Below are 25,239 nucleotides of genomic sequence, written 5' to 3'. Positions count from 1 at the left end.
TGCCCCCTTCCCCTCCTGCCCTCCTGCCCCCCTCCCCTCCTGCCCACCTTCCCTCCTGCCCCCTCCCCTCCTGCCCTCCTGCCCCCCTCCCCTCCTGTACCCCTCCCCCCTCCTGCCCCCTCCACTCCTGCCCCCTGCCACCCTCCCCTCCTGCCCTCCTACCCCCCTCCCCTCCCTTCCTACCCCCCTCCCCTCCTGCCCCCTCCCCTCCTCCCCTCATGCCCTCCTGCCCCCCTCCCCTCCTGCCCCCTCCCTTCCTACCCCCCTCCCCTCCTGCCCCCTCCCCTCCTCCCCTCATGCCCTCCTGCCCCCCTCCCCTCCTGCCCTCCTGCCCCCCTGCCCTCCTGCGCCCCTCCCCTCCTGCCCCCTCCCCTCCTGCCCTCGTCCCCTCCTTCCTTCCCTCCTTCCTTCCTCCCCCACTCCTGCCTTCCTCTGCTCCCTTCTCCTCCTCTCCCCCTCCCTCCCCCATCTCATGCCTTCCTCCGCCACCTGCCTTCCTCCACCCCTCCCTTCCCCTCCCCTCCTCTCACCCTCCTCCCTGCCTTCCTCCTCCCTCCTCCCTCCTGCCATCCTCCCTCCTCCCTCGGCCTCCGAGACCCCTGCTCCTGAGCAGCTCAGTCCTGGGGCCCCTCACCTGTCCCCTCCTGCTGACATGGCGGGCTCACTGGGGGACACTCGCTGCCACACAAGCTGTCCAAGGTCTGCATCCAAGTCAGAAGGTTCCCTTTGCCCTCAACAGATCGGAACACCTGGGGAAACCTGCTTTCAGACACACCCTGTGGCTTGTACATTGTTTACATCTCATGGCTGTGATTGATGGGATGTCTTAAGTTGCTTCATTTTTGCCCTACAGTGGATCTCTCTGCAACGGAAGCTCTGGGTCCTCTGTCCAATGCTATGGTCCTGCAGCCCCCTGCACCCATGCCTAGGAAGTCGCAGGCAGTAAGTGACGAGCCCCCTTTCCTGCCTCTCTGCTCTAGCCAGGGGGGTGCAGGTGGTTTCACAAGAGCTCAGGGGAAGCAAGTCTTCCCCTGTTCCCTTGGTTGGGGCAGGGCGGGGGTCTTCTTGGTACCTGATTGCTTGGATCTGGGCAGCTGGTGGGTTTGGCCCTCCTGCCGCAGCTCCACGATGGGCCCACTCAGAGTACCCTGCCCCGGCTGCTTCGTTTCCCAGCCCTTGGCCCCTTCTCTCTGCTTGGTGGGGAGCTCTTCCCTTTTCTCTCCCTGGCTCCTGAGCTGCACTGACCTGCCCCACCTTGGCATCTGCAGGCTTCTCAGGCCTAGGTACGGGACTCCTGAGACCGGGGGAGGCAGGGTGCTTGAGCTCTCTGCCCTGAGAGCTGAGGCCTGCAGCCACACTAACCTTTGTTCCCTCTCCTGACCCAGACCAAGTTGAAGCCTAAGCGGGTGAAAGCGCTCTATAACTGTGTGGCTGACAACCCCGATGAGCTCACCTTCTCCGAGGGGGATGTGATCATCGTGGACGGGGAGGAGGACCAGGAGTGGTGGGTGAGTCAAGGGTGGGCCTGGGAGGTTCCTGGGGGCTGAGCCACGTCCCTGCCCACCTGGCTGGAGAGACGGGCTTGCAGGTGAGGTTTTCTCAGCCTGAGCAGTCCAGATGTAGTTCCTGGTGCCTCTGCCCCTTAGCATCCTCAGGAGTTGCTTCCTCCATGGACACCCCCTTCTGAGCAGGCCTGATTATTCCCCAGGGTGGCTTCCTCCCCTGTTAGGGTGCAGTTTCCACAGCACTCATGAGGGCCTGAAATGACAGTCCTTCATTTTGAGGTCTTGAGTTTCTAGGTCATCACCCCCCATTGCTGGATTAGTGGAATCGGGTGTCTGGAAAGAGCTGACCTAGAGTGCAGAGCCCCAGGCCTGAGTCTGGTCCTGAAACAAGCTGTGGCCGCCCAGGCGTCCAGCAGGGTGTGGGAGCAAGATGAGTGCCGGCCACCTAAGAATTCAGACTTGGCCACTCAGGGGCTGGTGGCTTGGGGCAGGTTGCTTTTATCTTTAAGCATTAGTGGGATCATCTGTGACAGGGAGGTCATACACACAGTCTGGTGCAGGTGATCTCGTGAGCACCCACTAAGCGGCAGCTGCAGACAGTGAGGGCGGTGGATGAACCGGCTTGAATGGGGCGCGGACAGAAAGCCCCAGGCTGAGCCCACCACACAGTAGATGCAAGTGGCACAGCTCCGCAACTGAGCTCAGAGCAGACAGTTCAGCTGGGAACTCACAGGATTTAGGGGAACTTCTTTGTCGAGTGCAAGGAGTTTGGACACTGTCTTTAGTCACTGTCCCTCCCAGAACTTCCACTAGTGTTTAAACTGCATGTCTTCAGCCTCCAGAGGCGCTGTGAGCTCTCAGGGCCAGGCAGCACTGCCTTCATTTGGCAGAGCTGGGTTCACCAGTCTTTCCTGTGGCCTCGTTTGCCCTTAATGGATTGAAAGTGTCTGTGGCCTGGGCGCGGTGGCTCATGCCCATAATCCCAGCACTTTGGGAGGCCGAGGCAGGCGGAACACTTGAGGTCAGGAGTTCGAGACCAGCCTGGCCAACATGGTTCTCTACTAAAAATACAAAAAATTAGCTAGGTGTGGTGGCAGGCACCTGTAATCCCAGCTACTCGGGAACCAGCCAGCTCCCACAGTTGCCCACAACCCACCATCCGGAAGGGGCGCCAACCTGACCACAGGCTTAGCCATGTGGAAAATACCTGCTCATTTCCAAAACTGGAAAATAGAGGCATAAAGAAGAAAACAGAAGTTGCCCATAACCACAGCACCCCCCACCCACTCCACAAAAAGCCCACCATTCATATTTTGGCTGTTTTTAGCCTTTTATTTGCCTACATCATTTACACTCTTGAGATCATATTTGGATATAATTTATGTATCTACCCAAGAGGGAACATAAGTGGATAGAGTGAAGCCTTCCACAAGTACTTAACTCATTGAAATGGGGCCAACTTATACCTTTGCCACTTTAGGTGACGTTGCAGCTCACAAACTTGTGACACTCAGTTCATTCATTCATTCATTCATTCATTCATTGAAAAATGGCAAGTGGGAAGTAGTGGTCAGACAGCTGACCTGTGTGCCTCCCAAGAACAGGTGGGGGTGGCCATCCCCACGAGCGAACATCTGGGACATGGCTGGGAAGAGCTCCTTACACGGGAGAGGCCTGCACTATTTGAAATGTGGTGAGGAAAAAAGGACAAAAATCATTTGGATGTTTTACCTAAGTAATTCCTTGTTGGAAGAGAGTCTTCTGAACCAATCTTGCTTTTCTTCACCAAACGCTCTATGTAATGCTCTTCAAAGTTTCCACCAACATTTGGAATTTTAATAACAACCTACACTTTTCTCCATTTCAGATTGGCCACATTGATGGAGATCCTGGTCGCAAAGGCGCATTCCCGGTGTCATTTGTGCACTTTATCGCTGACTGAATTGCTACTGAACAAAAGCATTAACAGTTATGTTCCTGTTTCGTTATTGGTACCAAAACTCTTGCCAGATAACCAGTTTCATGAACTGTTTGTATGGCAGCCCATGTTCTCTAATGCCACTGCTCTGTTTTAAAAACTCAGAGGCAATTTTTACATATCAGTAATTGTTTTTATAATTTGTGGTTTTCATGAAACATTGCTATGCATTTATTAGGAAAAACTGAATTTCCCAACAGGTGAACTGAAAAGTTATTTTAACTATTATACATAATCAAGATCCTGCCTCTACGGAATTAGCTAAACCTAAAAATGTTTGCATTAATGAATAAATTCTTCCTGCATTCCTTGGCCCAGTTCTGGAGTTGGTGACCTTTATCACAATTATTATTTTAGGCGGCCAGTCAACTGCTGCTTCAGAAGTCCATAGCCCAGCTCTGAACTTTCTCGATAAAATGCCATCAGTTCACCTTTAAAGACACATATTCCTTTGAAATCCACCCAGTGTTTAAAAAGCAACTTGGAAATTTACACATTAGCATTGTACTTTCTAGCCCTAATTTGTGAGGTTGCAGCTATCATTATATTCTGCATGTATGTATAACCTGTTGTGAACAATCATACTTAACAAAACTACTGATGGTTTATGACAACGTAGGGTAACTACAGTTCATTCTGTTCCAGGTTATATAAAACTGCATTTCCTGAATTTGGTTAAAAACTAAGGATGATGGATTGCAAAACAGTTCTTTTAAATTAGTTTATATGCTTTAGGTGTTTTGGAATTTGCCTTCTTGAACTTCCTGAGTCACACAGAAAGCGACTGTACACAGTAGAATTCTGTGGCGCAGACCACGCTGTATTAACACATCACTTGCTGTTTCCTACTGAGTGTACCACTGCCTTCCCTTCTAGCCCAGGAGAATGTTTACTCAGTTTAGTGTCTTGTATTTATATAATACTCCAACAGGAATGGTAGTCACACTGTCTTGAAATTGAATCTGTCCATCTGTTTATAATCAAGAACATATCAGAAATATATAGGTCCCAGGTAATACTCCCAAACATCCCACTTTTTACTGTTTAAGGCCATCATATCATTCTTAAGCTACTTGGGGTGGTAGTAGGGGATTAGGTTGTCTATTATAAAACCAAAACTCATTAGTTTAATGAACTTGACTGTCATACCTCTATTTAGTAATTGCGAGGGTAAGATTCATAGTAGGAATATTGGAAATTTTGGCACTCTGAGAATAAATAGGCATATGATACCCACTTGGACTTTTAACAAAAGTAAAGGAATAAATTTGCATATAGGCTTGGAAAGTGAGGCAGCAATGCTGTTAACTGCATTTGTTGTGATGGTGCATTTGATTGAAGCAGCTTGTCTTTATTATGCAAGACTGTGTAGAGTTTTTTTTTTTTGGCATTGTACTTTTTGTTTTTGTTATAAAGGAAGACAGAACAAACTGGAATGTTTTATGATGTTATATAGCAATCGCTTTTTACCTTTCAAAGTTCCGGGTAAAAATGTGTTAGATCTGTAGTTTTTTGTTTTTGTTTTTTTTTAAAGCACTACATCTGTTTTCACTAATTGTTAATTTCTGTTTGAACCCTTCATTTAATTTTCTCATAGATTTAAGTAAACAGATGTATTTTGCACAGTGCACTTATGTCTATTTTAACAATCCTCCTGCATCTGTATTTTATAGTCAGCCTTTTGACCGCCTGGTGCCAGCTATATAAGGAATAAAGTTGATTCATATCAACATTAGAACTCCAGTCCCAAACTAATCTGTCAGGTTCACTGGTACATAAATACCTAGGAAATATTTTTCCAGTCTACAATTTGGTGCTATTGTGCAGTAACTAATAGTACTCTTACCAGAGGAGAAATTATAGACCCTGCTAATATCCTTTCTTAGTTATTTGCTCCTTGCAAATTAAAAAAGCAACTAAGAGAAAGAAAAACATTGTAGATATCTATTTATATTTAAAGTTTATGTTTCATGAACTGCAGCTGCAGGATTCTGGCATTTTGCATGCCATTCTCCATCAGATCTGGGATGATGGCTCAGAACATGTACACAGACTAAGAGTAACTGTGTGATCTGTTAAGGGGTGGATAACATAATATGCAGCTTAGGATGCTATTTTGAGATGTATGATATTCAGTTCATTCACCTGATTACTTTGGTTGCAGCACAACTGTATATACTGTATAACCGAAATTGATTATTTTCATTGTCCTTAATGCAGTGATTTATAATTAGAGCATGTTTAATAAGTTTACTCTTCTTGTTAACTAGTCATTTGACTGGAAAAAAATAAAATACTTTTAAATGGACATGGTTTTATTTTTAATGTTTTTAATCTTTAAAGTTTTGTATATTGACAGTCCTTTAAAAAAAAGTACACTATCATACTGTACATGGGATCTTTACATACTTTTAGCATGAGCGGTAATCTTTTAAGTTTCTCTTAACTCTAGGAATTGTGGTTGGCCAGCATGTTATCTTGACCAGACACTTCTGAAAATCTGCTTTGTGTGTCTTAAGTTGGCAATGTCATTGTTCCAAACCAGCATGAATCCTGGTCTCCAGTCCACACCTCTGCCGGACAGAGGTCCATGCCAGTGATACCATGACTGGGAAGCCATCACTGAGCCCATGTCCTCAGTCTTCCTCAGGCCTTCAGTGTGTGTCACTGAGTGGACCTCTGTGACACCTAGTCTTCCTCAGGCAGGCCTTCAATGTGTGTTTGTCACTGAGTGGACCTCTGTGACATCTAGTCTTCCTCAGGCCTTCAGTGTGTGTTTGTCACTGAGTGGACCTCTGTGACACCTAGGCTTCTGTGACACTTAGGTTAAGCTTATTAGAACTTGAAAAAGACAAATGAAGTTTTTTAGCCCAGAAAGTAGATGACTTCATTGAGAGTTAACTCACTGTGTAATAGGACACATTTTAATAAACAAATGATCAGCATTTTACACAATCCATTTTCTTCAGAAAATCTAGAGCAAGGGATCACTTCATTATTTGCATAACATTTCAGCATTGCAGTTTGAAAACAGCTGAGCTTTCAGATGAAGTTGACTTCTACTTGATTGCAGGATTCAGGGTTTCTCAGATGTTAATACAGAGTCAAAAGCGGTGGATAAAACCTTGCAAATGGCTTGTGCTTGTTCCTACATTACATGAAAGATAGAGTAAGAGCAACATTCATCTCTCTCTTCGTGAACTTAATTTGGCTAGCAGAGGCACACACCTGACCCTAAGACCTCTCCTAAGCAAGCCGACCACACATGCCTGCCTGGGTCAGTGGAACCCATACTATGAGCTTCCCTGCACGTGGGCCCTTTCTGCCCTCCTTCAGAGGAAAGCAAACAGCGACTGCAGCCTGCAAAGGCTGATCACGCAGTCTAGGAGAGCAACAACGTTCGGAAATGGAAGAAGCCTTCGGCCCCTGGAGGATACATTTTTCCTCAGCTGCTTTGTTTACCTTTTAAATCCAGGCACAAGTGAGTGCTGCCACTGGCCCTAACAAATATTTCACAAACCTGCACTGTCTTGCCAGCCGGCTGACCTCCGGCCTAATATTCATTCACTATCCCCAGGCCAAGATATTCCATATATAATGGATTGTATTTCTTCAGCCTTCAAAAACAGTAGTCCCTGGGTGTTGCGACTTGATGGGCAAGCAGCTAACCAAAGTAACGAAGTCTCACCAGGCTGTTGCACTGATAAACCCACAGGCTGTATTCTTCATTGCTTGCATCTGTGGTCTTCAGAGCCAGTAAGCTTTTTCCCGCCCCCAGACCATCATCGTAACACACCATCCGGATTATTAAGTAGAGAGCATGCCTGTGCAAAACATCCTGCAGAAGTCAGGAAAGATTCCGAGAGATCAGGACTCTCAAATGTTTGTCAGTCCTGATGACACACCCTCCCAGGCAGAGTGAGGCTTGAAACAGCATATCCATAGGTTTCTCACCCCAAGGGATGTCCTGTATGCTCAGTCTCGGGCAATATCTTCAGGAGCACGCCTTCTTAAATCCCAGCAAGCCAGGAGTGCAGTGATCTAAACTGACTATCCCAGTGTCTGTGCCCACCGTCCAAGCTGAGAGCTGCTCTTAATTGATGAGGGGCCCTTAGTTGAAAATGCATTCGGAGCCATCTGTGTGTTTGGGGGTGGGGGGAGCAGGTTGCATGGGCCCTTCCAACACAGGAGAGAAAAGGAAGCCCCTATTCACCTTAAGAAATTGGTCACGTTTAAGACCAACTGCCAGGAATGTTTACAAACCAATCACTCTGCAAACAGGAGTGGCCCTAATTATAAGGGGGCTCTTAATGGCCTGAATTCCCTGTTATCTAAAACATAGTTTTCTTAATAAATTATATTACTTACATATTGATCTGATGTTGATACTTTTATGCCATACTTGGAAACTCCCATAATAAATTCTTCCTCCGGAGGAACAAAAGGCAACTTTCCATCTTGCTTTAAAGTAAAAATAAATTCCATGATTAAAATTACATAATAGTCTTAAGTCTGACTAGTCACTTTGAGTATCTGGCCATCGCAAGCCCAAACCCTTTAAAGAATGTGGGGTACACATTAGCCAGGCAAGAGTCTCTCTCCCAGAGGCAGAAGAAACATTTCCCCCCATTTACAAAAAGGTTATTTTTATTTTTGAGACAGAGTCTCACTCTGTCGCCCAGGCTATAGTGCAGTGGCATGATCTCAGCTCGTTGCAACGTCTGCCTCCTTGGTTCAAGTGAGCACATCCGGCTAATTTTTGTATTTTTAGTACAGATGGGGTTTCGCCATGTTGGCCAGGCTGGTCTCGAACTCCTGACCTTAAGTGATCCACCCACCACAGCCTCCCAAAGTGCAGGGATTACAGGCATGAGCCACCATGTGGGCCAATTTATTTATTTTTAAATCGAGGTGGGATCTCACTATGTTGCCTTAGGCTGGTCTTGAACTCTTCTTGGCCTCAGGTAACTCTCCCAAGTTGGCCTCCCAAAGTGCTGGCATTACAGGCATGAGCCACTGTGCCCAGCTGCATTTTTACAGCCCACAACTCTGAGCAAAATTCACATCCATCCCTTTCATGCATATTGTTTGTCTTGGAGTTAATCCTAATTACACACTGAGCTGCTTCTCACAAAACCTGCTGATGTTAAAATACCTACATGAGAAAAATGAAGATCTTCATTTCCACAGCATAGACCAGTGTTAGCGTGTGGGATGATCAGGAAGCAGAGCCCACATATCCTGCCCAGATGGGAAGGCGTTGTCTGGTGATGCCACGCCTCAGGGCTTTGGGCTGGCAAGTGCTGCTGATGAGCAGTTACTCCACTCACAAAAACATGAATTGGGGTTTTCAGCTACTCAGGAACCGCAGATAATCCCTGACAGCTTCCCTGGCGGACGATCCGGTCTCGGCTCCCAGACCGGAATACCACCTACTTCGTCTTCCCTAACGTAAGATGCTGTTGGCAACCTATGGATGTTCTGTACTGTCGATGGTTTTGTGGAACCAGTCGCCCACATTAAAGACATTAAATAAGCTGCATCCCAATACCTTACTTCTTGGGTCCTCACAATGTTACAGTACCCTCTTGCCAATCACTTCCCACAGGTTTAAAGCAATTCCAAGAACCACGGTATGGGATAACAGTCAAGCTATTGTCAATACTGGAATTTTAGCAAGCAAAAATTCTATGGTGATATGAGAAATTTAGTAGTCCTTATAGGAATGAAAATAATGCTAGTGTATTTTTGAGGGGAAGAATTATTAATCTTTCAGTACAACACTTAGACTGGTTGTAGCTTTTATGGTTAAGACCACACTGAACGTTGCGGCTCGTTCTTGGAAACTACAACTTTAAGTGAAATCATGCATATAACAAAACCATTTTTTTTTCTCATCAACATCATAAAACATTATAACAAAATGACCTTGAAAAACGAGTTACTTGGAGGAACTAATCTAGGTGGTTTTCCAAGAACCAATCAATGAGGTTACGTGAGGACTTAATGTAGTTTGTTGGAATGACTTTATATTTCCAACTAAATGCTGGAAAGTAATTATACTTGTCCAAACTACCGTGAGTTCTTCTTTTTTTTTTTTGAGACGGAGTTCTGCTCTTGTTGCCCAGGCTGGAGTGCAATGGCGCGATCTCGGCTCACTGCAACCTCCACCTCCTGGGTTCAAGCAATTCTCCTGCCTCAGTCTCCCGAGTAGCTGGGATTACAGGCATGCGCCACCACACCCAACTAATTTTTTTGTATTTTTAGTAGAGATGGAGTTTCACCGTGTTAGCCAGGATGGTCTCGATCTCCTGACCTCATGATCCACCCACCTCGGCCTCCCAAAGTGCTGGAATTATAGGCCTGAGCCACCGCGCCCAGCCCGAGTTCTCTCTTAAATGGCAATTTAGATTCACTGATGTCCTTCAGACAGAAGTATCTTCCTTTACTTTCATAAAGATATGAAACTTCATTTCAGGTTTTTTTTGAGACAGTCTTACTGTTCTGTCACCCAGGCTGGAGTGCAGTGGTACAATGATGGCTCACTGCAACTTTGACCTCCTGGGCTCAAGGAATCCCCCTGCCTTGGCCTTCTGAGTATCTGGGACTACCAGTGCATAACACCACACTCAGCTGATTTTTTAAAATGTTTTGTAGAGATGGGGGTCTTGCCCAGGCTGGTGTTTTGTTTTGTTTGAGACAGTCTCACTGTGTCACCCAGGGCTGGAGTGCAGTGGCACAATCTTGGCTCACTGCAGCCTCTGCCTCCTGAGTTCAAGCAAGCAGTTCAACCTCAGCCTCCCGAGTAGCTGGGATTATAGGCGTGCACCACCACACCCAGCTAATTTTTGTATTTTTAGTAGAGACAGGGTTTTGCCATATTGGCCAGGCTGGTCTTGAACTCTTGGCCTCAAGTGATCTGCCCCCCTTGGCCTTCCAAAGTGCTGGGATTACAGGCATGAGCCACTGTACTCAGCAATTAAAATTTTTTTTTTTTTTTGTAGAAACAAGGTTTCACTGTGTTGCCCAGGCTGGCTTTGAACTCCTGGGTTCAGGTGATCCCCCTACTCTGCCTCCCCCAAAATGCTGGGATTACAGATGTGAGCCACCACGCCCTGCCACGCTGTATTTCATGTTCTCATTCTCCGTGATTTAAGAGAGTACACATTCTTAACACTCTCTGAAGTTAAGGAATCTTGGTATTGCAGTTAATATCCCTCTTTTAATGCGCACATAAAAATGTAATTTCATTTTCTAGAAACTCCAGAAGCAATTTACTTTCTTTTTTTTCTCTCATTACCGAATTCACTCTTTTGGCTCATGTACTTCCACCATTGGCAAGGGTACAGATTTTATAACATTTCATGCTTATATATCTTATACTTTTGATTTAACTTTCATTCTTAATTTTCCTTCATGATGATTATTTTTTATCTTCTTGATTTTATCTTTTTGAAACCCACCTCATCTCAATTCTTGTTGGAAACCTTGCATGAATAAACAGATATGTTAGGTCGACATCATTATGAATTAGATTATTGACAGAGAGAACTGGTCTGATGGTGGTACGGTAAGGTTTTGCCAGATTATTTTAAAAGAAGAATCTATGGAATATAACCAGTCACCGCAATCAGCTCCTCATTTAAATAGGATTGATCAGCCCCATAAAAAAGTATTAACAGGCCGGGCACAAGGGCTCAGGCCTGTAATCCCAGCGCTTTGGGAGGCCGAGGCAGGTGGATCAGGTGAGGTCAACCAGCCTGGGCAACACAGTGAAACCCCATCTCTACTAAAATACAAAAAATTATCCGGGCCGTGGCAGCATGCGCCTGTAGTCCCAGCTGCTCAGGAAGCTGAGGCAGGAGAATCGCTTAAACCCGGAAGGCAGAGGTTGCAAAGAGCCGAGATTGCACCACTGCACTCCAGCCTGGGCGACAGACCGAGACTCCATCTCAAAAAAAAAAAAAAAAAAGTATTAAAAAGTCCTGTGGGCCGGCCACAGTGGCTCACGCCTATAATCCCAGCACTTTGGGAGGCCAAGGCAGGAAGATCACCTGAGGTCGGAAGTTCAAGACCAGCCTGACCAACATGGAAAAACCCTGTCTCTACTAAAAATACAAAATTAGCCGGGCATGGTGGCGGGCGCCTGTAATCCCAGCTACTCGAGAGGCTGAGGCAGGAGAATTGCTTGAAGCCGGGAGGCGGAGATTACAGTGAGCCGAGATTGCACCACTGTACTCCAGCCTGGGCAACAAAAGCAAAACTCCGTCTCAAAAAAAAAAAAAAAAGTACCGTGTTTGAAGGGAGGAACAGCGCCTGCGTTCCCATGCAGCTCAGCGCTCACGCACATGTGCGGTGGTGATGCGGGGACTTCAGTCGAGAGCAAGCGGAGCGGCACCCAGTGGACCCGAGGAGTGAGCATTTTGCCCCAAAGCCATGAGTTGGCTCCCCAGACTCTCATAACCAGAGAGTTACGGAATTTTTTTTTTACCTGGGCAACGTCTATATAATTTATCAGGTCTAATGGCCCTTCAAGGCCTTTTCCCTCGGAGAGTTTCAGTTTCTCAATGGCACCAACATATTTTATTCGAAATTCTGCACAGGTATCTGAATTATTGTTGCTTTGTCCTGAAGATGAAAGAAAAGTGGTAAGACTTAAGAAGAAATATCTGCATTACAGAGTATCCTCAGTCCCTTCCCAAATAAAAACCAGACTGTCATTAGAACATAACCACTAATTACAAATTTTATAATGCACAATATTTTTATGTAATGGGGAAGAACTTAAAATTTCACTAACCTTTTCCTCAGTGACTCATGGTATACTAAATATAGTATACAAAGGTCTCAATAATAGGAATAAATATATTAACCTTCCCTTCAAAACAAACGGTAAAGAAAAGGTTACTACATAATGATTACCTTTATGACGCATGGTATTTACTTTTGGTTCTTTCTCCCTCTTCACCATTTTTTTTCCCCTTAGAGAGAGGGTCTCACTACGTTGCCCAGGCTGGTCTTGAACTCCTGGGCTCAAGCGATCCTACCATCTTGGCCTCCCAAAGTGCTGGAATTACAGGCATGAGCCACTGTGCCTGGCCTACCGTGTTAGCTTGCTTTCCTCATTCAGGAAGCCTACTCTTCCTCTATCGTTCCATCAGAAAGACCACATAGTTTGTCTTTTTAATGTCGATGGAATAATGCCAGGCAGAAATTCTCTTAACGTAACAGCAACGGTTGAAGAGCTGTGTGTGCCACAACATCCAGCCAACACAAAAACTCCTACAAACGACTTATAACCTCAACCATATTAAGGAAATACTATATGATTACTTTTAGGTTATGTAACAAAAAGATGCCCACAACTTTAATAATTTTAAAGGCATCTGGCAGGAAAGACAATGGACCTAATGCTCCAACATTCTCTGTTACAGATTCACTAGGACAGGTTCCTGAAGGGAGAAAGAGGAATTTAGCCAAGAAAATGAATATATTTCCAGTTAGCCACCAGCTACTTAGGGAGCTAAGGTTAGAAACCACCTCTTGATTTCTTTCTTTTTTTTCTTTTTTTTGAGATGGAGTCTTATTCTGTCGCCCAGGTTGGAGTGCAGTGGCGCGATTCTCAGCTCACTGCAACCTCTGCCTCTGGGTTCAAGCAATTCTCCTGACTCAGCCTCCCGAGTAGCTGGGATTACAAGCATGCGCCACCACGCCCGGCTAATTTTTTGTATTTTTAGTAGAGATGGGGTTTCACCATGTTGGCCAGGCTAGTCTCAAACTCCTGACCTCAGGTGATCCATCTGCCTTGGACCCCCGAAGTGCTGGGATTACAGGCATGAGCCAACGCACCCAGCCTGTTTCTAAGATCTACTAATTTCGGGCAGCTGCATAAATATCTACAAGGGTCTGGGACAGATCCTCCCCTTAATTACTTGTGCTGGTGGTGGTCATGAGCTGGTGAATCTCTGGGTTCCTTGGAGTAAATGAAAGGCTCCTTAGCCCTTTAATCACGAAGATATTTGCCCTATTCCCCATAGACAACATAAGGCCAATGGAATTCATCTTCTGCCACCCCATCTCTTTCAATTTTATTTTTAATTTTTGTGGGTACATAGTAGGTGTATGTATTTATTGCCACCCCATTTCTTAAAAAACTATTTTGAAACTTCCAGTTGCCCATGTGCCTGTGCCAATCTCCAAAGGCCATGTGGCTTCCCCCAATCACACCACACCCTCAGCCCACGTCCCGCCAAATCTTGGTCCACTTCTAAACTCTTGTCAAAAGTGGCAAAGGAGAGGAAGAAAGCCACAAATACTGAAGAACTCATCGTGCTACCCCAGTAAAACCACATGAACATCAATGAAAAGCGCAGACAATCAATGACCCAACCCTTTTATGTACCTGAGCTTTTGGTGGAATCTGTGTCGAGGCTGGCCACAGTGCTGGATCGTGAAAGACCCCCAAGGCTAGAATCCACAGACTGAGAAACAGAAAAACAAGTAAAAAATCTCCACTGAAGCAGCCCTGTCTTCTCTAAAGTCCTCTAACCCATTCAAATCATTTATTAGAGTTGAGCTGACACATACAAAACCATGTCAATTATTCAGGCATATCGACTGTGCAGATTTTTCTTAAGACAAATTCTGTAACAAACTTCAAAAAAAAAAATCACATAATCCCAACTGTTCGTTCGTCCCATGACATAATATCGGATAAATGCGGTGGCAATATTCCTAGTTGATTTAAATCGAAGCCATTACCGCCACCTCCTTACAAGATGCCTTCTATGAATATTCTTGCGAACATCTCTGCCTTGCTTTCACATGAGTTCCACTGAACCCAAAACAAACCCTGTGCAGAAAGCCAGGCAAGGACCATGATCCCTGCTTACTAAATGAGGAAGGAGACTGAGACGTTTAGTGACTTGTCCAAGGTCACATCCAGTAAATGGCTCCGATCTCAAACCTAGGTCTCTAATTCTAGGTCTCTGGTCCAGTGCTTCTGCAATTATTCTGACTAGTGTCTGGCCTGCAGCAGGAATTCAGAGGCTAACTGGCAGGACAGTAGACTATCATGTGAACTGCCACCAAAAAAACAACAAAACTGTTGAGCAAAATAGAATCACATGTAAAGGGAGTTGTTCCTCAGAGCTACACTCCCAATTTCTTTAGAAATAATAGTCTCTGGCCGGGCACGGTGGCTGACACCTGTAATCCCAGTACTTTGGGAGGCTGAGGCGGGTGGATCACCTGAGGACAGGAGTTCGAAACCAGCCTGGCCAACATGGTGAAACCCCGTCTCTACTAAAAAAAAAATATGGCTGGGTGTGGTGGCTCACGCCTGTAATCCCAGCACTTTGGGAGGCTGACGTGGGTGGATCACCTGAGGTCAGGAGTTTGAGACCAGCCTGGCCAACATGGTAAAACCCCGTCTCTACCAACAATACAAAAATTAGCTGGGCATGGTGGCGGGCACTTATAATCCTAGCTACTCGGGAGGCTGAGGCAGGAGAATAGCTTGAACCCGGGAGGTGGAGGTTGCAGTGAGCCAAGATCACGCCACTGCACTCCAGCCTGGGCAACAAGAGCGAAACTCCATCTCAAAACAAACAAACAAAAACACACACACACAAAAAAAACACAACAATACAAAAATTAGCCAGGCTTGGTGGCACATGCCTGTAGTCCCAGCTATTTGGCAGGCTGAGGCAGGAGAATCGCTTGAACCCACAGGCAGAGGTTGCAGTAAGCCGAGATCACACCACTGCACTCCAGCCTGGGCGACAGAGTGAGGCTCCGTCTCCAAAAATAAAAATAAAACAAGACATTTGGCCACACAGATAAGATTCCCCTGTAGGGTCCCCATGCTTAAGGCTGAGGAAGTGGCAGTAGGGAGGTTCTGTGTTGAGCAGCTCCAGGAGTTCAAAAACTTCCAAGAACATGGTTCGTTTCCCCATTCTAAGGCTGCACAGGACTCCTACAATGTCAGGTTTCTGTGCTTCTGGTTACAAGGCCACCAGCTCAGCTGAGATAAGCCAGCTTACCCTGCCCTGACTGGAAACTGAGTGGCAGTCGTGTGTCTTTGTCTCATTCACATGTGGCTGTTATTTAACAGCATGGCATGTGTGGCACATGGGAGGCCCGGCAGGCACCCGGGATGAAAGGTCTAGGGAGGCATCTCCTGAGGGGCCTTGTGCGACCCTGCGAGACGCCTCCTTCTGTGCTGCGCCTCACCCCGGTCCTGGGACTGAGTGAACACACAGCTTTAAAATTAGAGCATTCGCAAGGGTGGAAAATCATGAAAAGGCTGTTGAGTCACGGCATCCCATCCCATCCCACTCACTCACTCACTCATTGACCCGACTCGGCCTCCAGCTTCCTGCCTGTGCCTGGGATGTCTAACCCCCTTCCTCATTTATGCCTATTTGACCCGTATATTTTAAGGCCTCATTCACTACCTGCTTTTTTTTGGGAAGACTTCTGTGATGGTTAATTTTATATATCAACTTCTCTGGGCTAAGTACCCAGATACTTGGTCAAATACAAGTCTAGACATTGCCGTGAAGGTGTTTCTTTAAATGAGATTAACGTCTACACCAGCAGACATGGAGTACAGCAGAGGAGCCTCCGCCGTGTGGGTGGGCCTCATCCACGCAGGTGAAGGCCTTAAAGGAAAAAGACTCAGGCTCTCAAGGAGAAGAGTCTGCCTCCAGCTGCCTCCAGGCTGCCTTTGGGCTCAAGCTGCCACTCCCACTCCCACTCCCAGGGGTCTTCAGCCCGCCCTGCAGATTGCGGACTTGCAGCCCCCACAGTCACATCAGCCAATTCTTCAAAATAAACCTTGAAAATACATCAAAATCTCTCTCTAGGATATAAACACATCCTACTGGTTCTCCGGAGAACTCCAACTAATACGACTTCCTCCACAACTTTAGGCCTACAACCTCCCCAGTCTCTGAATCCCTCAAGCAGTATCTGTCATTACCTCACGCACCTTCACGTTCTCTGAATTATTCACTGTCTCTGGGTGTCAATCATGTCTCAAATGGTATCTGGCATCCAGGTAGAAACACCTGGAATGAATCACTTTTTCTGCCTCCCACAGCACCTGGTATGTTAAGGGTTTAAGCTTCGATGACTCTCTTTTCCTCATACTCCACAAGCCATCATCATCGATCCATGGGTCCCATGAGTGCCCACCTCGAACTCTCTGCAGAACCTGAGGTTTCAGCGCTTCCTTCACACCCCGTCCAAGCCCCCATCATCTCTCAGGTTCTTACCACATCCTCCCCGGCAGTCTCTCTGCTCCTGCCCTTTCCCTGCTCACAGTGGCCAAAGTGACCCCCAACAAAACTTATATAATATTCTGTCACTCCCTGGCCCCAGGCGCCCCCTGCTTTACTCTCAGAGTAAAAGCCCAGGTCTTCACAACACCAGCACCTGCCTCGCCCAGGCCACGCTGGTCTCCCTGCTGTCCCCCAAACACACAGGCTCGCTCCTCCCATGGGCCTTTGCTCTCTCCTCTCCCTAAACTGCGATCCTTCCAGATCTTATCATGGCCCCACTTCTCCTGTAGGCCCCTGCTCAAATGCCACCAAGAAAACAAGGCCTTTTCTCGGGAGGAGGGGTAGAAAAAAATAAATAAGACCTTTTCTTTTTTTTTTGAGACGGAATCTTGCTCTGTCACCCAGGCTGGAGTCCAGTGGTGTGATCTCAGCTCACTGCAACCTTCGCCTCCTGGTTCAAGCAACTCTCCTGTCTCAGCCTCCCGAGTAGCTGGGACTACAGGTGTGCGCCACCACACCAGGCTAATTTTTGTATTTTTAGCAGAGATGGGGTTTCACCATGTTGGCCAGGTTGGTCTCAAACTCCTGACCTCAGGTGATCTGCCTGCCTTGGCCTCCCAAAGTGCTGGGATTACAGGCATGAGCCACCGTGCCCGGCCTGAAAATAAGACCTTTTCTACCAGACTGTTGAATACTGCCCCTCTCCCAATCTCCCACCCCCTCCATTCCTGTAGTTTCTTCCCCCCATGTTAGTTTCCACCATCTGAAACTCTATATTTTACTTATTTATTCATTATTTTCTCCCCCAACTGAAATGGAAGCCCTGAGGCCAGGAATTTTTTCCCTCTCCCTAACTGCTCTATTTTATGCCCCTTAAACAGAGTTTGGCACACAGCCATGCTCAACAAATACTCGGTGAATGAATGAGTGTTCACGTGCCATTGTCCAGGAGGTAGAAATAAAAATGCCATTCTTCTAAACACCAACAAAATTGGTGTCAAAAACCTAGAACAAATATAATGCAGCTATCTTTATACTCTTATATTGAAAAATTATCTGTCAGTCAAAATGAAATCACTTTATTACTTGAGACAAAAGTTGCCAGTTGAATAGCTCCTCAACGGTTTGTTTTGCATGAATTAAATCCACGCTTACCTTCCAACAGCATTCAAAAACTCTCTGGTATACAGCTATCTGCCAATCTCACTCTTAAGTAAAAGTAATTATGCACACCACAAACCCTAGAATTCAAGAGGCCCAGCCCCTTAATGCCTGCAATTTCTATCATTTAAAAATTTTTTAAATCAGTGCTTATTTCAACGAAACCATTCATAGGTCATGTCCCATCTAGTTTAATGGATTTAAGAATTTCAGAAAACCTACCAGAACAGACAAAATGAAGCCAAGCATAGAATGCATCTCTAGTGCAAAAAGTAAATGTTAAAACACACTAGTTTGAAGATTATCAGGAGATCTGCCCACGGTCAGTATCCTCCATACAGTATCAGCTAGAAGAAACAAAACTCTCCCTGCTTTATGATTCTGTTCCAAATTCCATTTCCCTACCTTGCTCTTAGTACTGATTTCGCTACTTTGGGAACTGCTACTACTGTGTCGTTTTTTGCCCTTGCGAAACATTTTTCACCACCATTGCTTGATCCAGAGAAGATCCCCTGAAAAAACAAATATTGGTAACAGTTACATCGGGAAAAGCAACTTTTTTTTTTTTTTTTTTTTAAGAGACAGAGTCTTGCTCTTACCCAGGCTGGAGTGCAGTGGCACAAACATGGCTCTGCAGTCTTGACCTCACACCTCAGCCTCCCCGAGTAGCTGGGACTACAGGCATGTGCCACTACACCCAGCTAATTTCATTTTTTATAGAGACAGGATCTTGCCATGTTGGCCAGGCTGGTCTCAAACTCCTGCTCTCAGGCGATCCTCCCGCCTTGGCCTCCCAAAGTGCTGGGATTACAGCTGTGAGCCACCATGCCCAGCCAGGAAAAGCAACTTTGATATTGGTTACAGTTACATCAGGAAATGCAACATTAAATCACTTCATGCAAAATGGAAATAAAAATCATCAATTAACTTTTCCCTTGGATACTATTCCTTTTCATTCTTTCCTATTAAATTACAGAAAGTTAACCCAATAAGCAAAAAAGGTAGAAACCTTCTTGTCCTAGAGGTGTGAAAAGCACTTTTCTCAAAAGTATCAGACACGTCACCTAGTTCTCAAAATTTTAAGGGCCTTACTTCTCTTCAATTGAGTCAAGATTTTAGCAAAATATACTGTGACACATTGGCTTTTCAGTCGAGATACTGAGATTCAGTAACCCTCTCAGTTTCACATTCTATACTTGGTAGGGCTAAGTTATACACACCTCTCAGAAATGTGCATTTTTCTTGAAGTTTTGAAATACCTTTAAGTAAAAGCTGACACAAAGACATTCCCAGGTGCCAGCACCTCACCTCCCCTCTCTATTAAGCGTAGTTAAGGAGATGACCTTGCCTCCCAGAGTCTGTGTTACATATTTCTTTTTTTGAAATTAATAATAATAAATGCCTTGGAAATGTAGGATTCATCCTTGCCAGTTGCATAAGGACAGCATATATTATACTTGGCAAATTAACTAACCTACATGAAGCTGCACAGCTCACAGAACTCCCGGGACAGTTCTACTGTCATAGCCTCATGATAACCTTGTGACATATCCATTTGCTCTACTGATGCTTTTTAAGGGCATACCATATGCCACACACTCTGCAGGGCTCTAAGCTCTCCCTCAAGGGGCTCACAGAAGGTGGGCTGTAATCTGCCTTTTACAGATGAGGGAACTGTGACCTGCCTCTCAAGATGATTTATGAATAAGATAACCTGATCAATTTTTTACCAAAAACTGTATTCTCCAGAGAGAACAAGAAAATCTGCTCACTATAGAACTGAACACTATTTGACTGTCTTCAAAGGTCCCACATACAGCGGTCTGCACAGAGAGTTTCCTTTCATTCTGACCTGGGTGATGCTTTTCAGAGAAACTACGCACCTGATGAAGGAAAAAGAACGAGCAACTCACGCAGCAGTCAGTGAAAGCTCCTGCTGCAACCCAAAGATTCTCCGTATTTGGAGACCCCACTCTAAGTCCACTTACTAGGGGACGATGTTAGGCCACTTGCCCAAGTCTGACCCCTGAGCCCAAGCTTTTTAATCAGCCTCATCATCCAATTTATTTCTATATTTTTGCTTTATTTGTGGGGTACCAGGAAAATCTGATTTATTCATTCATTCCTGGATAGTCAGTGAGCACCTACCAGGTGTCGGGGATGCATCAGTGAACCAAACAGAGCCCCTGACCTCAGGGAGCCCGTTCTTAGCGAGAGTAGACAGACCAACAAGAAAAACACACATAAAACATATTATTAGGAAACCACTGCTATGAGGAAAACTAACACAAGTTGAGGAGACACAGACTAATGGAAGGAAGGGGTGGGTATTTCAGAAAAAGATGCTGTAGCTCTTTTTCTGAAAGAAGTGAGGGCAGCCATAAATAGCCTGGAGGCAATGCCGTGCGGGTGGAGAGGGGCCCGAGGGAACAGTCAAGGCTGTCCGGGAGCAGGAGGACAGCAATGGGCCCAAAGTGCCACAGAAGGCCAGGCAGGCCGCGATAACAGTGGACTTTAGTTTGAGGAATACTCTGAAGGCTTTTTATTTATTTTGTGCTTATCTGCTGTGATCTTCTGGAATGGAGGCTTTTAAAAAGCAGTTTAGCGACACAATCAGGTGTCTTCTGTTTTTTAAACGATGACCCTGGCTGCCAGATAGCGAACTAACTCCATTGGATAAGGGTAAAAAGAGAGAGATGTGTTGGAAGAAGACTGCGGGTGATTGCTGCAAAGGGGAACCTTACCAGCACAGGACACTTGTCAGTGAGAGATGGCAGGAGAGCCTTATTCCAAGGCCTGCACGAAACTAGGTTAACATAGCAGCATAAAGTGCCATGTTAATGGCGCTCACGGGTTAAAATGTTGATGTGTAACATATTTAAACATCAGATACTTAAGTATATATAAATCATATTTATATATAGGTAACAATTTTAAATATGATTTGAATTTTAAATCAAAACTTATTTTAAAAACAAAATGTGATTCTACTGTCAGTGGAATCCTGAAGTGTCTCCTCAGATCCCTTGATATGAAAATCATGACACGACAATGCCTTAGCAACTCCTTAAGGCTTTCTTTTCATCATCAACCCAGCGGCTTAGGAAAAAGCAGCATTTATTAAAGTCTTTGATATCTGCTGCAATTTTGATGCATGTTCTCAAGCAAATCATTCTTGCCTCAAAATTATTCATGGGTGGCTCACGCCTGTAATCCCAGCACTTTGGGAGGCCGAGTCGGGCGTATCACGAGGTCAGGAGATCGAGACCATCCTGGCTAACATGGTGAAACCCCGTCTCTACTAAAAATACAAAAAATTGGCTGTGCGTGGTGGCGGGCGCCTGTAGTCCCGGCTACTCAGGAGCCTGAGGCAGGAGAATGGCGTGAACCCGGGAGGCGGAGCTTGCAGTGAGCCGAGATCGCGCCACTGCACTCCAGCCTGGACGAAAGAGCGAGACTCCGTCTCAAAAAAAAAAAAAAAAAAAAAAATTATTCATGCATCAAAATGAGGCCAATGATCCTGATTGGCGATTGGATGCTCCGCAGGCTCATCAAATGCAAAGATGTCTCAAGCTGAACCCATCATCCTCCCCTCCAGATCTGCTCCTCTCCTCTCCCTGTCAGGAGATTCTATTATTGCTGGAGGAAGCCAGAAAATCATGAATTCCTTGCTGTCCTTCAGGCCCCACATCCAATCTGGCACCAAGACCCACTGTATACCCCACCTGAAGAGCTCTCTGAGCCAGCTCTCCACCAGGGCCCCCGTCATCCTAGACCATGGGCACAGACACTATGTTTTTAGAATCTGATGAATGTGATGGATCCTCACCCTATAAAAATGCACATCCATACAAAGTTTGGCATGAATTTAAGGAATTCACAAACCCAAGGATATTTCGTGGATAAGGGACCTTGTCCTACTGGATTCCCTAACACTTTAAATCTACCCCCACACTGCAGCCAAAACGATTAAAATGATTTCTTTCAAACATGAATCTAATGCCACTAGCCTGCTGAAAATCTTTCACTGGTTCTCCAAAGTCAGAGACCAAAGTCAACGTTCTTCAGCACGACACCCCAGGTCCTCCAGGACCCAGCTCCTAATCACCTTTCCACTTCCATCCTCCACAACCCGGGCACAGTTCATTGATCTCAGCAAGGCAAAGCTGCTCCTGGTTCTCAGCGCGATGCTCCACGCGCCCCTGCTTTGCACCGCCCGGGACGTCCTTCACCTTTCAGGCACTTGGCTACTTCTTACCTTTCAAGGCCCGTTTCAGGCTGCAGGCCTTCCTGGGATCTCAAGGCTGGGGTAAGGGACCCACAGCTTGAGTGTACCCCCTGATCACAGCGCCACGATCTGCTGTGGTCTCTGATCTCACTCTCCCAGCTGCACGCTGGTCAAAGGCGGAGCTCGGTGACTCCTCTGCATTGCCAGGGCGCCTGGCAGGGGACGCGCTTACTGAAGCCGAGAACTTTCTGGGGAGGTGACACCCCAACAGCAATTCCCATGTACCAAACGCCTACCACGTGCCATGCACGGTGCTAGGTGCACAGATCCCTCTCACCCTCACCCTCACCGACCAGCAAGGCTGCAGGATAACAGCCCCTTTCAAACGAGGATGCCAAAGCGCCCGAAGAGTCAGTGACCTGCCCAGGGTCACCAGAGTAAGGACGGATGCGGCCAAGCTCGGGGCCTAGGGAGAGCCGGCTCTGAAGTTCCTCCCAGACGCCAGCCTGCTTGGCACCTGTCTGTCACCGTGATGGAGCACCTTCCAAGCGCTGGGTGCGGAGGATGTGACAGCGAAGGGGACAGACAACCCCGACCCTGAGAGGCGGGAGGCGGCCGAAGCGGGGCAGAGGAAGAGGCAAGGAAACGGCCCGCGCCGCCCGCCTTGCCGCCCCTCCGGGGCGACAGCGGCTCGGGAAGCTGCAGTCCGCAAGCCCACGCCCGATCTGCGGTTCCAAGCTCCTCCACCCGCGCCCCGGGAGCGCGGCCCCGCCCGGAACCAAGCCCGAGCCCAGGCATCCCTCCTCCGCCCGCCCCGCGGCCCCACCCATCCTTCCTGGCCGTCCGCACCGCTCTCGGGGCCGTGTTCCCGTCAGGCCTCCGCGAGCTCGGCCCCAAGCGGGACGAGGGCTGGGCGCTCACCTCGCAGCCGCGGGCCCATCCCCGGGTTGCGGACTTCGGGGTCCGCGTGGGAGTGCCGCGGCCTTCGGCGCCCAGGCAGCTACTCCCGTTCCCGCTCCAGCGCCGGTTTTTCCAGCCCTCCTGCCCACGTCCGCCGGGCCGCGCCTCCAAGACTATGCGCAGGCGCAGTCCTGACGTGCCGCCCCCGGTTCCAGGACCCCAAGTGGTGGGAAGGCTCGCGAGCGGCGTCCCCCGACCGGAAGTCGAGGGGAGGAGTCTAGTGCCGCGGGCTCCGGAGTGACGGAAGTTGTGCTCTTGGTGAATGGGGTTCTTCCTTCTTTATTTACCGGTGGCTGTGCTTCCAATTTAGGAAGACCCCGGCGACCTGTTCCTCACTCCCGCTTCGCCCTCACACTTTCGGGATGTCTGCGATTCCTGCTGAGGAGAGCGACCAGCTGCTGATCCGACCCCTGTAAGGGACCAGCAAGAGAGGGAATGAAGCCACGGGCTGTGAGGGGCGCGAGGGGTAACCGGAGACTTTGGCCTCCTCCGTCGCCCGCGCTCCCACCTACCCCGGCAGACTGCCTTTGGTCCGCGCTTGCGGGCCAGGCTTCTCAGGCTCGAGGGGTTGGAGGACCGTTGATCGGAAGGGGCCTGCTATAGAGTGAACGGGATTTGGCTTTTTTCAGTTTCAAGGGAGGGTATGTTGGAGTCGGAAAAAAAAGTTTTACGGGGCCACCGCTCGCTTTCGTACAAGAAGCGTTTTCACTTAGCACAAGCACGGATCTCTGCGCGTCAGGGCAAGCTGTGAGGGAGCCGGTGAAGCTTATGACCGACAGGATGAGAGGAGACCTGAATGAGGCTACAGCGGTGCAGGGAAGAATTAAGTCTGTTTCTTAACACCAGGGCTTCACATGTGCCAGAAGTTAGAAAATATTAGGGACTTGCCGTGAGTTTCGATCTTCTCAGCTCAGGCCCTAGTAGAATAAGGAAGGTGTAAAGCTGGAGAGGAGAAAGTGCAGAGGTGTTAGGGACAAAAACTCAGCCCTCGACTGTCCATAAGGAGAGTGGCCTTTCAGTGGACACGATCCTCATCAGTCGGGAATGCTGCTGAAGGGGAGATGCAAATGTAGAGAACTTGAATTCCTACAGATGAGCATTTCGAACCCACAACATGTTTATTGTTAGATATTAGTTGGCACAACATGAATATACGCATTCCAAAAGGTAGAAAGTATCTCCTTTACACATTCATTCAGTAAGGCTTCATTGAGCACCTGCTTGGGACATAGTCCGTTTCCTTCTGCTTAGTTCACACCTGTCATGTCTTCCTGTAATGAGCAAACACTGAGCAAGTGTCAAGCACCACACGTGGGGATATAGACGCAACAGAGGGCCCAGTTAATTGCTCTCGCCCTTTTGGAGAGAATTACAGTGCACAGTGGGAAATATTGGAGAGATACTTTGGAATAATAGGAGACCATTACTTTGAAGTCAGACCTGAAGTCCATTATCTACTTGACCAATTAGTAGGACAACAATCTCACTGAACCCGTTTTCTCATATGGAAATAAGATAAAACTTGAAGAGTGAACATCGCGGTAGGTGCTTTGTAAATAATAGCTAATCTAAGAGCGCAGGTAGGCATTGCACTGAGCACTGTGAAAGTATGGAAAAGGGATTTCTGACAGATTGAGGAAGAAAGGATACTTCGTGGATCCTGAAAAATGTGATGCCTGAGCTGAGTCCTAAAGAATGAGTAGGAGTTAAAGACTGGGGGGCCCAGGATGTTCTAGGCAGTGGAAGTGGCACATATGAAAGTGAGAGTGGTCACAGCTTGTGGCCAGATTCCTCATGGCTGTTGCTAAAGAGTTGAGTTAGCAGATGAAGCGACAGGCAGTTGAGGTCCAGTTTAGGAAGCACCTCGTATACACAGGAGTTTGGACCTTTATCAAGTCAATTACAGGGAGCCAGCGAAGGCTATTAAGCAAGCATGGATATTGTGGGAATTATGTTTTAGGAAAATCTCTCCTGGCAGCAGTGTAGCAGATGAATAAAAGGATGGATTGAGTAGAGCAGATTCAGTAAGATATTGAAAGATTCCAAGTCTAGGTGACGAGAGCCTGTACTGAGTGACGTGAGTGTGAGAGAGTATGCAAATGAGATCTTCAGGATTTTGTG

The 25,239-nt window shown here is 47.1% G+C and overlaps 3 protein-coding genes across 17 annotated transcripts in view; 2 read left to right on the top strand and 1 right to left on the bottom strand.

Annotated features, from left to right (window-relative positions):
* ASAP2 (ArfGAP with SH3 domain, ankyrin repeat and PH domain 2) overlaps positions 1 to 5,791 on the top strand; it is a 200,340-nt gene extending 194,549 nt beyond the window's left edge. For all 7 annotated transcript variants that reach the window (XR_010149630.1, XM_016946784.3, XM_016946765.3 and 4 more), the window contains 3 exons: positions 854 to 942; positions 1,386 to 1,508; positions 3,373 to 5,791. Coding sequence is in view for 6 of the 7 variants with exons in the window: in XM_016946784.3 (XP_016802273.1) it covers positions 854 to 942; positions 1,386 to 1,508; positions 3,373 to 3,447 (287 nt within the window). In the remaining variant the exon portion in view is untranslated. The remainder of the gene's footprint in view (positions 1 to 853; positions 943 to 1,385; positions 1,509 to 3,372) is intronic.
* A 594-nt stretch (positions 5,792 to 6,385) lies between these two features.
* ITGB1BP1 (integrin subunit beta 1 binding protein 1) lies at positions 6,386 to 23,219 on the bottom strand. Of its 7 annotated transcripts, none has more exons than XM_063790128.1 (7): positions 23,080 to 23,219; positions 18,336 to 18,442; positions 13,886 to 13,964; positions 11,975 to 12,111; positions 7,852 to 7,944; positions 7,172 to 7,321; positions 6,386 to 6,631 (listed from the first exon to the last, which is right to left on the bottom strand). In XM_063790128.1, exons 2-7 carry the CDS (start codon positions 18,405 to 18,407, stop codon positions 6,560 to 6,562), a joined length of 603 nt encoding a protein of 200 aa, XP_063646198.1. In that variant the 5' UTR covers positions 18,408 to 18,442; positions 23,080 to 23,219; the 3' UTR covers positions 6,386 to 6,559. The 7 variants fall into 7 exon arrangements, with proteins under 7 accessions (XP_063646198.1, XP_009440257.1, XP_063646199.1 ...); XM_009441982.4 differs by having other exon boundaries at positions 23,008 to 23,137; XM_063790129.1 differs by lacking the exon at positions 23,080 to 23,219 and adding an exon at positions 22,676 to 22,765.
* Positions 23,220 to 23,362: 143 nt separating this feature from the next.
* Positions 23,363 to 25,239, top strand: part of CPSF3 (cleavage and polyadenylation specific factor 3) — a 49,179-nt gene continuing 47,302 nt past the window's right edge. Inside the window, 1 exon segment of one of the 3 annotated variants that reach the window (NM_001246367.1) lies at positions 23,363 to 23,530. In NM_001246367.1, coding sequence (NP_001233296.1) covers positions 23,481 to 23,530 — 50 coding nt within the window. In that variant the 5' untranslated portion in view covers positions 23,363 to 23,480. 3 annotated transcript variants of the gene reach the window in all.

This window comes from Pan troglodytes, chromosome 12, assembly GCF_028858775.2.
Source record: "Pan troglodytes isolate AG18354 chromosome 12, NHGRI_mPanTro3-v2.0_pri, whole genome shotgun sequence".
NCBI lineage: Eukaryota > Metazoa > Chordata > Mammalia > Primates > Hominidae > Pan > Pan troglodytes.
This window is presented reverse-complemented; position numbering and strand designations above follow the sequence as displayed.